The sequence below is a fragment of the Macadamia integrifolia genome, unplaced genomic scaffold, assembly GCF_013358625.1.
Source record: "Macadamia integrifolia cultivar HAES 741 unplaced genomic scaffold, SCU_Mint_v3 scaffold2240, whole genome shotgun sequence".
NCBI lineage: Eukaryota > Viridiplantae > Streptophyta > Magnoliopsida > Proteales > Proteaceae > Macadamia > Macadamia integrifolia.
This window is the reverse complement of record NW_024868588.1, coordinates 41,557-52,313: the sequence shown is the minus strand read 5'-3', so window position 1 is coordinate 52,313 and position 10,757 is coordinate 41,557. Positions and strand designations below refer to the sequence as shown.

At 40.8% G+C, this 10,757-nt stretch overlaps 1 protein-coding gene across 2 annotated transcripts; it reads right to left on the bottom strand.

Annotated features, from left to right (window-relative positions):
* Positions 1–5,219: 5,219 nt before the first annotated feature.
* Positions 5,220–9,925, bottom strand: LOC122066119 (probable alpha,alpha-trehalose-phosphate synthase [UDP-forming] 7). 2 transcript variants are annotated; one of them, XM_042629938.1, is made up of 4 exons: positions 9,408–9,925; positions 6,941–9,060; positions 6,555–6,828; positions 5,220–6,167 (listed from the first exon to the last, which is right to left on the bottom strand). In XM_042629938.1, the coding sequence occupies exons 2-4, from the start codon at positions 8,920–8,922 to the stop codon at positions 5,835–5,837; spliced, it is 2,589 nt and encodes an 862-aa protein (XP_042485872.1). In that variant the 5' UTR covers positions 8,923–9,060; positions 9,408–9,925; the 3' UTR covers positions 5,220–5,834. The 2 variants fall into 2 exon arrangements, with proteins under 2 accessions (XP_042485872.1, XP_042485871.1); XM_042629937.1 differs by having other exon boundaries at positions 9,412–9,925.
* Between the last annotated feature and the right edge of the window lie 832 nt (positions 9,926–10,757).

Genomic DNA, 10,757 nt, shown 5'->3' with positions numbered 1-10,757 from the left:
AGATCTAGGTGACAAGACCCAAGCTTTGAAGCATCTATGTTCAAATGTAAGTTTTTCTTCAAGATTTTTTCTCCAGGCCTAGCAATTTCAACTTTGGTTCATTCCAGATCTAGTTTTTAGGGCTGATAGTATTTCAAATCGATCAAGTTTTCAAGTTTAAATATTGAAGTTCAGATAGGTAGGCTACTTCATAAGTCTTTTCACCCCCCCTCTCATTCTCTCTTTTTGCTACCCATTCATTCTTAATTTAGGATTTAAAGTTCAGTTTTTACTTTGATGTTTTCCCTTTCCCCAAAGGTCCTTGGCTAAATGCATGTGTTGGCTTTGCCCCTCTCTAGCCATGGAACCGTCCTTTTACTTTTGTTATTTATATTGCATCCCTATCCTTAAATCCAAGTAAAAAATCCCTTGTAAGAGTACTCTCTGGTCAAAATAGGGAAGCTCGTACTATTGACAGTGCATCCCTCGGGCTAAGTGGAGATACTTACTTGTGTGCCTCTCTAGCTTTACTTTCCTTTTATTTTATTTATTTTATTTCAGTCCTTTTCTTTTACTTTTTATTTATCGCTTTTTATTTATGTGGTTTAAGTATTTAGATTCCTAGATGATGAATGGTTAGGGTTAGATGTGAATGGTTAGGTTTTTAATTTCAATTGCAATTCCATTTTTCCTAGATGTGTTGGTCAGGATGTTTTTAGATGCATTTGTTTAGGGCAGTAGTTAGAAGTAAATCCCATAATTAATCTGTGCACTTTCGCATTACTAGAAGAAGTCTAAAATAAAGTGGTTGCTCTCTTTGTGTTCGACCGTTAGCTACACTGATTCGTACTCTTGTAGTTACTTTTAAATCTCAAACACTCAGCACGTACTAGCCACGACAATTGTCCTGGGAGTTCAAGTGAAAATACGTCAAAAAGAGGTATAAAAAAATGTCGAACGGTCCATTCCATTGACAAGGGCGCAAAAGCCCAACAAACTTTGCCAACCGTTCAGGAAAAGCTAAGAAGGGCATATACCAATATAGTTGAAGACCTCGCTCACAAGGGGGTGAATGGGAAAGCGGAGTCTGGCTCTAAAAAAGTCCTTATACAAACAAGCTTTGCCGCTAATAGGCATACAAGACAGCTCATTAATGATAGGAACTCAGAGGGTGATCGAGTGAGGTATATGGTATTGTGGCCTAATCATGACTAGGTCATCCTCCACTAGGTGGTTGTGGTAGTTCAAGGCATCGAGATCTATGCCCAGGCAAGGATGAAGGCAGGGCCAATGCCCCTCTGAACACCAAGAGTGACTAAACCAGGGCCTGTCCCTAAAGAAGATGATGTGATTGAAACTGCCGCAACGGTAGGGCTAGAGCCACACCCTTAAGGGGTTTCCGACGAATCATGGGTGGAGGGTGCGAATGTTGCCAAGTGGCTGTAGAAATCACTTTGATTTCCACCCTCAAGTCTCAGTTGGAAGCTATTAATTGCGAAAATAAACTTAGGTCTAGAGTAAATGAAGTATAAGAGAAGGAGGTAGCTTACTGGTGAATGAACGAGTTTCAACAAGGGGAAAGAGTGCGATGGCGACGGTAATGATCTCAGAAGCAAAGAAGGCACCCCTGAGATGCCAGTGATGAGATGGGGAACAAGGATGTAGGGAGAGCAAGCTCTTAGATTCAAGGAAGAAGATGAATAGTGGAGAAGCTTAAAAGACACTTTTCACCCCCAAAAGCATGGGGGCATTTAATGCTGGACCGTTGAAATGACACCTCACATGGAAAGGGTGCGAACCTAACCAACTTGAAGAAAGCCCCCTAACGCTAGGCTGGCAACAGGAATACTAACATGACACCTTCTCATTCATCAACTCATTAAAACGACATATTTTCAATCATGAAAAGCTGTCGTCTCTTCATCACGAGTCCCGAAAAACCTACGGTGCATTAATGGCTAAGGAAGGTGATAATTCAACAAATCAAGGGTCAAGCTCTTGTGATTATTGTCCTTCCCACATGAAATGTCACTTGGCCATAGTGAAAAGAGATAACGACCCCCATTCGATAGAGGACCACGTTGTTTAGCTAACCTAAAGGAAAAATAGCTCGGTAGGAGTGGGGGGCATTTTGTTAAGGAAAAATATTCTACCACCAGGGGTCATGCCACCTGAGTTGAACACGGCAACAGAGTCAAGCACAGAAGGCACCAATACGAGCCTAGAAAAATAGTTTGGTCCCGACGAACTATATACCTAGTCAACAGCTGAGATTATTGAAGCGGATCAATTACTGAGCGGCTTAGAACCGGCATAAGGAAGGCGGCGTGTGTGGGCATCCGCGCCATATTTGAATAACTAGTAGCTCGAGACAATGCCAGAACCATGGCTACATGACCGACCCAAGGACCCACTTTCAACCTAGCAGCAAGTAATACTCTCCATCAGGCACTCGAGATAAGTAGGTCGGCAACCAAGTCCCCGAAACCAGATCGTTTGAACGGACCAATTGGCAATCGAACCACCTGATCCACGTCGCTCCACATGAGATGCTCGTGGGTTTCCTCATGGAATACACCCCACTCAAGGTACATTCTTAACCTAGTGTGTGTTTTCCAAGTAAGGAACAAACTTGTTGTAATTAGGAAAGGACTCTCAGGAGGGTATTAAATCCTCCCTAGAAGAAGATATCTCACAGTATACCCCGGGATATGCGGGATAGGTGGAGCTCCCATAATCTGGACGTCCTCCCAATTCACTCTCCTAATATAACTCTTGCCATATACAAATTCCTACTAGCGCTAGGAAGCCTACCAGAGTGGGACTCTTCGTTGCCACCATTCCTCATCTATAAATACCTAGGTAAGTCACCCTTTGAGGATTGACACTTTTCCATTATTACTGGATTTTATGTTTGCAAAGAAATCTGACTTAGGTATCAAAGAGTCCCCCGGTGGATCAGTCCGGCGCTCACTCTCGTCTGTTATTCTTTGAAGGACATGAGAATAGCCTAGGGTGATTTCTTGCCGCAACAGCTTTCAAAGCTTATCTCTCTTACTATAGACATAGATTTAGAGCAGAACTCTTCTTCTTTCCTTTTTATTGTAGACTTTATCCTTCGGTGAGGTTCCTCACTATTGAAACTCTTAGTTGTAGTCCCAAGTTTCATCTTAATGCAATTACCGTTATTCCTTTCAATCCAATTTCCTTTGTTTATCTTTTGAACTTAGTTTCTTAATCTCTTGATTCTTCATTAGTCATTAATTTTAAGATTTCAAGTCCCCCGTGGAATCGTCTGCTGACTGTGCTCTCCTCTCTGGAAACTTTAATAAAAGATACCTGCAGGCACCCATAACATGCCAAGCAGCCATGAAAACCGGAGATGGGGATGCTATACAAGACACTAAACTAACATAAAACATGGGATCTATGAAAGACCGGACAAGATCACAAGACCACCCAAAAAGAAAATACAAATGCAAGAGAACTAGAGAGAAGTGGTCCATCCTACCAAAAAAAAAGAGAGAGAAGTGGTCCATCGAATAACATGCTCTATCTTTCTCTTATTTTTTTTAATTTCAACTCCACATCCACCTTCAACTCCAACTCCAACTTTTCAAAGTGATGTTTACACAGAAGGGGCCTCATCTTCGGCACATTGGATTGAGATCTTCTTCAACAATTTGGGTGTTCAACTACCCTCACAACAATTGGATGGATTTAAAGACGCATTCCAGATGTTGTCAAGTGTTGAAATATGTATCCAAACCTATCCTATGACTGAGAAAGTAATTGGATGCCCAAGTCGTTAGAGATGACAATTAGGACAAACACAAAAATGATATATAGCCCCCTATTTTCTCTGCATTCAAACAACCAAACAACCAAGCAACAAACCAAACAGGGGATAGATGTTTGTGGTCTGGATAATTAGTTCCCCTCAAATTCTTTTTCTTATCTCAAATATGCCCTCCTTTGAGGAAGCAACCAATCAAAGTTCTTCCTATTCACATGGTTATTAACCGAGGAGTCAACTAGTTTTTGGAAGATCCTAGGTTCTATCAAAGTTCTTCCTATTCACATGGTTATTAACCGAGGAGTCAACTAGTTTTTGGAAGATCCTAGGTTCCTGTCGGGAGACCCTCAAGGTTCAGTCCCTTAAAAAGTTTTAAAAGAGCAACCAATAAGAGCACTTCTTAGACACATCACTGATCAAACTAACATGTCAAACCAGTTTGGAATCAAACAATAATTAATAGCTCAATCCTATTCTTTTATTAGATGGATTAGACAGGCAAATAGGGTCTATTGAAGCTTCTTCAAACTCAATCCTATTCTTTACTACAAAATCATAATTGCTGCTATGCAATTAGACTAACTAGATTTGGAAACAACCTGCTTGCTGAAATGATGATCTCACATAACACAACTCAACTCAGCTTTGTTCAATTATTATTTACTCAACTAAGAGGGAATCCCACATGGATTATGATTGGATCTCTATACCTGCAATTCCCTCGATGATTCTCTTATTTTTTTGCACATAATTCTCGATACAATCCTGGATTTTTTTATCTTCCTGGAGACCCTCGGAATAATTTTTTGGTTGTGCATACCAGAGGGAATGATGACTTTGGATTGTACCAAGTCTGAAACCAAGTGGATTTATCTTTTGACCCATACTACGCCATAAGATATTACTTGTTCCAATTAATTGATCAACTGCAAAGATTAGCGTTATTCAATTCACTTAATTTAGTAGCTGTTCACACTACAAAACTCATCCAACCCAACCAGGACAAGGGTGCATCAGGGCAACAACCAGTATTGAAAATCCTGCAAGGCTTAATATAGCCTCCTGGAAAGGATCCTAACAATTCAACAAAAAATGAATGCTTACCTAATTGGCAACATCTTACATAGATATATATTGAATTTTTCAAGCTCTACCTTTGTTTGAGGTGTGATATAAGACTCTGGGAAGACTGCTCTGTCAGTTATCATGCTTTTGTAGTTGCTGGTTTTAACCTAGATAAAATAGGTGGGTGCATCAGTTTGGAACCAGTGAAAAAAAAAAAATCATTCAAGGATTCTGAAATTTCATCGGAATGACTTTAGCACCATAAATTTAGTATTGGTTTTCTTCATGCAAAGGTCTCACCTTCAGTTTCAGGTGTAGAACACAATGTGACCCATTTTCTGGCATTCATATACCCAAATAACCCACTTAAGCAATGGAGTAAAACAAAGCTACAACTTCACTCAAAATAATGGAAGTGCAAAAATTAGCAACTATATTGTTCAGCCGAAAAAAAAAAATTAGCAATTATATTATCAGTAATATATTCCACATTACATTCTAACAACCAGCCAATATATGCATAATTCCTGCTTCTCCTCACCTTCCACGAGTTTCTTGGCAGCCATAAAGGATCTTCTAACCCTGTTATCTGAATCCTTGCTAAGAAGCTGAAAGTGCACCAAGGCTACACACACAAAAAATTGGCATTTCTTTAAGTTGAGACAAGTCTTCCCACAATAATAAAGCTTTAGCAATGGCTAAACCCATTAAAATGTTTGAGCTGATGCAGCAGAAATACTCCCGCCATCAGTGAGTACCCTTCACTGCTTTTTAACTCACTGGTTTATTCCAACCTGCCGGTGTTTCCACTTTTAGCAATCCACCGCCCAAAGCACAATAGGAACAAAGAATCATTCAATAAATTTTTCACTCAACCAAGCTGTGCAAATGACAATCACCTCCTGCAGTTCCAGGCCTCCATAATCTTCCCAACTTTTTTCATTTACAAAGCACAGGGGTGTTCCTCAAGACAAGGAAGCACTGAAGGAAGAGATCAAGGCTTTCCTTCAATTCCTGATTTGGGGGATGCTGAATCAGATGATTTGGGGGAAGTCAAATCAGATGCTTCAGCTAGAGCTTCCAGCATGTTGATGACATCAGTTGTGTCATCCAAATAATACTTGGCTTTACTTGGCTTCTGCCCAACAGTGCAGGCAAATAAAGCAGTATGGGACGAAAGGATATTTTTGTTCATAGCATCACCGATTATCTCAAACATGTCCTCATCTGATCTGTCATCCCCGATACATAGCACAAAATCTGATTGCCTCCCTTTCTCAGCCATGGTAGTGAAGATCTTTTCTGCAATGAGACCTTTGCTGACTCCCTGAAATCCAAAGGCCAAGAGACATCAGGAATCAAAGGCCAAGAGACATCAGATTTTGTATATATATATATATATATATATATCCCCAAGGCAACAAGACGTTATTAGCATATGCCCTGGTTTACTCCCACATAAAAAAATTAAGACAAACAGTCCATTTTCATCAAACCATAAAACTCAATAAAGCTCACTCTTCACTGGGAATGACACTAGCACAGAAGTATATAACATATTTTGGATGGTTGATTCAGTTAAAGATAACAAATATTAAAACTACATTCTTTAATCTGGTGATAAAGTGATTTAACTTAAGAAACAATCCCATGCTAAATTAAATAGCATAGATTATTGAAGCCCATAACTGAAAACAATATATAGAAATTGCACCTGAGGCTTCACTTCGACAATGAACTGACCACTCTTCACAGCAACCGGTTCGTTTGCTAGCACACTCTCTAGGTGATCCAGAAGCTCCTTTGCTTGGGAGGATCCAAAGCCCGGGTCGGCATCCCTGTGGTGCCAAACTAACGCACTCTCCTTGGTTTCAATGGAAGAACCATCGGTAGATTCTGTATACAATTTCATTACAGGCTCAGCCATTTGTATCCACCCAAAATCGGTACCCTGCCCGCAGATTTCCCATTTATTGTCAAGTGGCCACCTAAGTTGTCACAACATTATAAGAACAGTAGAATTTCAAAATCCAAACTAAAAGGAGCTTGAATAAAGGATATACCAAAAACACTAGGAAAAAATAATAATAAGATGCATACCTCAAGAAGTAACCATGCTCTGCTGCAATCCCGAGCTTCTCACATGTAGAAAACCACGTTCCCAGACTTTCCCTCCCTCTTCCGCTAACAATGAAAACCATATTTTTATCATCGCCACATAGTGTGTTAAGAATGGAGATAACCTCCTGACTTGGTCTTTTGTTTATGGAGCTTTGAGGCATAACAGTGCCATCATAGTCCAGCAGTATGGCTCTGCTCTTAGCACTTGAGTATGCTGCAACAATGTCATCTATGGAAAGCTTTCTGAAATTAGGATCAAGTGCCACGACCCTGAAACCGAAACTCAATCCAATTCCCCAACATCTTCTCCTGAAATGATCTTTACAAGTTCTCTCCATATCTTGCAAGAAACTTCGTGCCCAAAAAGCCACATCATGGGTGCTTATATAACGGTAATGCTTCTCATGCCTCAGCTGTTTCTCAGCATCTGGCATTGAAATAGCTTCGTTCATTGCTTCCGCAGTGGCATCAACATTCCATGGGTTTATACGTATCGCTCCACTAAGTGAAGGAGAACACCCAATGAACTCTGACACCACCAGCATGCTTTTCTTTGGCCCTGTCAACACTGAACTTGACCCAGCTACAGAGGCTCCCTGCCTGCACACGATATACTCATACGGAGTAAGGTTCATACCATCCCTCACAGCCGTGACGACAACACACTCGGCAATAGTGTAGAATGCCATTCTTTCACTAACCGAAACAGGCCTATCAATGAACACCACCGGTTCATAACCAGGTCCACCGAATTCTTCATTAATCCTCCTGCAACTTGCCTGTATTTCTTCCTGTATCTCTTCAAGATTTCTCCCTCGACCCCTCGCAGGATTCGCAATCTGAACAAGTACAGCCCTTCCCTGCCACTTGGGGTGCAACTTGAGCATCTGTTCCATTGCCAAGAGCTTCAGATTAATCCCTTTAAAGACATCCATATCATCAACGCCAAGCAACACAGTCTTCCCTTCAAACTGCTGCTTAAGCTCTGCAACCCTCCACTCCTCATCAGCCTGTTTAAGCACAGATGAAATCTGACCCATGTGGATTCCAACGGGCATGATCTTGATCCCAACTGTCCTTCCATAATATTCCAACCCAATGTAACCTCTCTTGGATTGATAATCCAAGCCCAACATACGACTGCAACATGAGAGGAAATGACGAGCATAATCGAAAGTGTGGAAACCAATCAGGTCTGAATTCAACAGCGCCTTGAGGATCTCTTCCCTGACAGGTAGAGTCCTGTAGATCTCAGACGAAGGAAATGGGCTGTGGAGAAAGAAACCCATTCGAAGACGGTTGAAGCGCCTTCTTAAGAAGGTGGGAAGCACCATGAGATGGTAGTCATGAATCCAAACGTAGTCATCTTCTGGGTTGATGACCTCGATCACTTTCTGTGAGAAGAGTTTATTTGCATAAACGTATGCTTCCCAAAGAGTACGATCAAACCTTCCACCATTATCAGCCGAGAATGGGAGCATATAATGAAACAGAGGCCAGAGCTGCTGCTTACAGAAACCCTGATAGAATTTGTTGAAGACATCCGAAGGGAGGAAAGCAGGTACAGATTTGAACTTCTCGAGCAGAACCTGAGAGACATCGTCCTGCTCGTTCGCCTCCACTTCCACCTTCAACAGCCCAATATAGATAACCTCCATGTCTTCAGGCAATCCATCCTTGAGCTGCAACAGTAACGAATCTTCATCCCAACTGAAGCTCCAGCCTTTGTTATCGGGCCTTCGCTTGGCTTTCACGGGCAGCTGGTTTGCTACGATGATTATTCGATCTTGAGCGACCGACGAAGGAACATCAGATGAAACGCTATTGGCCTGATCGTCATCGAGCTCGTAGACATTACCCGGCACTGTCATTACCCTTGGTAGACGCTTTCTTTCACGGCCCAATACCGGAAAATTACCGGACGCAAGATCTAACAGATTGGTATACGATCTTGACATCATTTTTTCTCAATGGAAGGGAATCGCAAAAAAGATCTCAGCAAGCTATGATTGCCCTTATAACTTCAAAGTTGAAAAGAAGCAGGAGCAGAGCAACAGCTGCTTCAGTGTGATCCACACAGACACCGAAGCCCGGTTATCCTGTCAAGCAAACCATCGACAGAAGATTTCACAAATCTAGGGTTACAAGAGAAGTGATCTTTTATGAGATGAACAATATAAGAGTAAATAACCCTTAATAATATAAATAAAAATGTTTAAAAAAAGAGGATCAGATGATCAGAGAAGATCTCTATCTACAGAACTTTCTTTCAATTTGATTGATAAAACAAGTGATCTGCAAGGAACCCAACTCCAGGCCAAGAAAATCACTTTGTTGATAGAAAAAAAGTACTGAAATCCCGGAATTATGACATTCATGGAAATAAAATGGAGGTACAATTATAAATTAAAAGAGAGGGGAAAGGGAGGAGGGAATTCAAACTAACCAACCTCGTTTGTTCTTGAAACAGTGTAAAACGAGAATATTTCCTTTTCCTTTTCCTTTCTCCTTTTCGATCGGTAAAGCAAGAAAATTATTAGTTTTTGGATTTCTATTTCGTGAAGAATACAAATATAACGAAAAATCTCTCTCTCTCTAGGGTTTCGTGTTCGCTGGTTCGGCCGTCACATTATAAACTCCGTCTTCTTTATTTTTCTCCCTCTCTCCGCAGCGGCGGAACTTAGAAAGACAGACAGCCACAGCCACAGCCACAGCCACCAAAGGATCCCCGCAGCCCACACGAGATTTGAATATTCATACTTTCATAGTACAAAAATAAACACTGGGAGTTCAGTTCAGCTAATAATTTCGAATAGCAAAAAAAAAAAGGTTTTCCATTAGGGGAGTGAAAAATGATGATAATAAAAGTTTCTAGGAAAAAGAAAAGGAAAATGAAAGAGGATAAGGTCGAGCACCAGCCGACTACCCGCTAAAGCCAGCTGGAATCCCCACTGTCACTGCATCACGAGCTCTAGGCTTTAGTTTTGGTCTACTGATTTTTTTCCTCTTTCATTAAGAAGAGTCAAAAGTAACGCGTGGCATGATTAACGACACGTTGTTGAACCCCAAATTGCTGGAACGCGTCGGATAGTTCCTTTCCAGGCGTACGGTGAAGGCCCTGGTCCATTAGGGCAGCCTGCAGTGGGATTTGTTAGAGTTTCAATATACCACGTGGCGGGAGGTTGAGGATAAAGCGAGTGAAGTTTTTATTTTTTATTTTTTGATAAGGCGAGTGAAGTGGACAGACAAAATAACGCGGCATGGAGAGCTGGGTTATGACGTCATACATGACGAATGGTATCTCCTATATTGTATTGTGAGAAAAAAATCATCTGCAATTCCGATCTCGTACAATTCCGTGCAATATCACCTTCAGGCGATGACACGTGTATTGATACCAATATAATGGTCCAGATCTGATTTAAATGTTTTTTCACTGATTTAATGTTTTATTAGTTGTACCAGATCTGGGTCATTGTATTGGTATCAATACACGTGTCACCGCCTGAAGGTGGTATTGCACGGAATTGTACGAGATCGGAATTGCAAACGATTTCAACCTTGTATTGTGTTGAAGAGTATTGCGGTAGTTTTCAAAAAAAAAAAAAAAAAAGTTTGCCGTAGGAAGTCTTTTTAGGTCACTCTTGGAATATGTATAAAAGAATAAACATAAGAGAGTGAGCATTACATTGAGTTGATAAAACACTTCTCGATGTCTAAGTTAGATTTCTCTGCAAACAAAAATTTCAATAAAAATAAAAAAGTTTTGATTCTTTTAAAGGATAATTACCTGGAT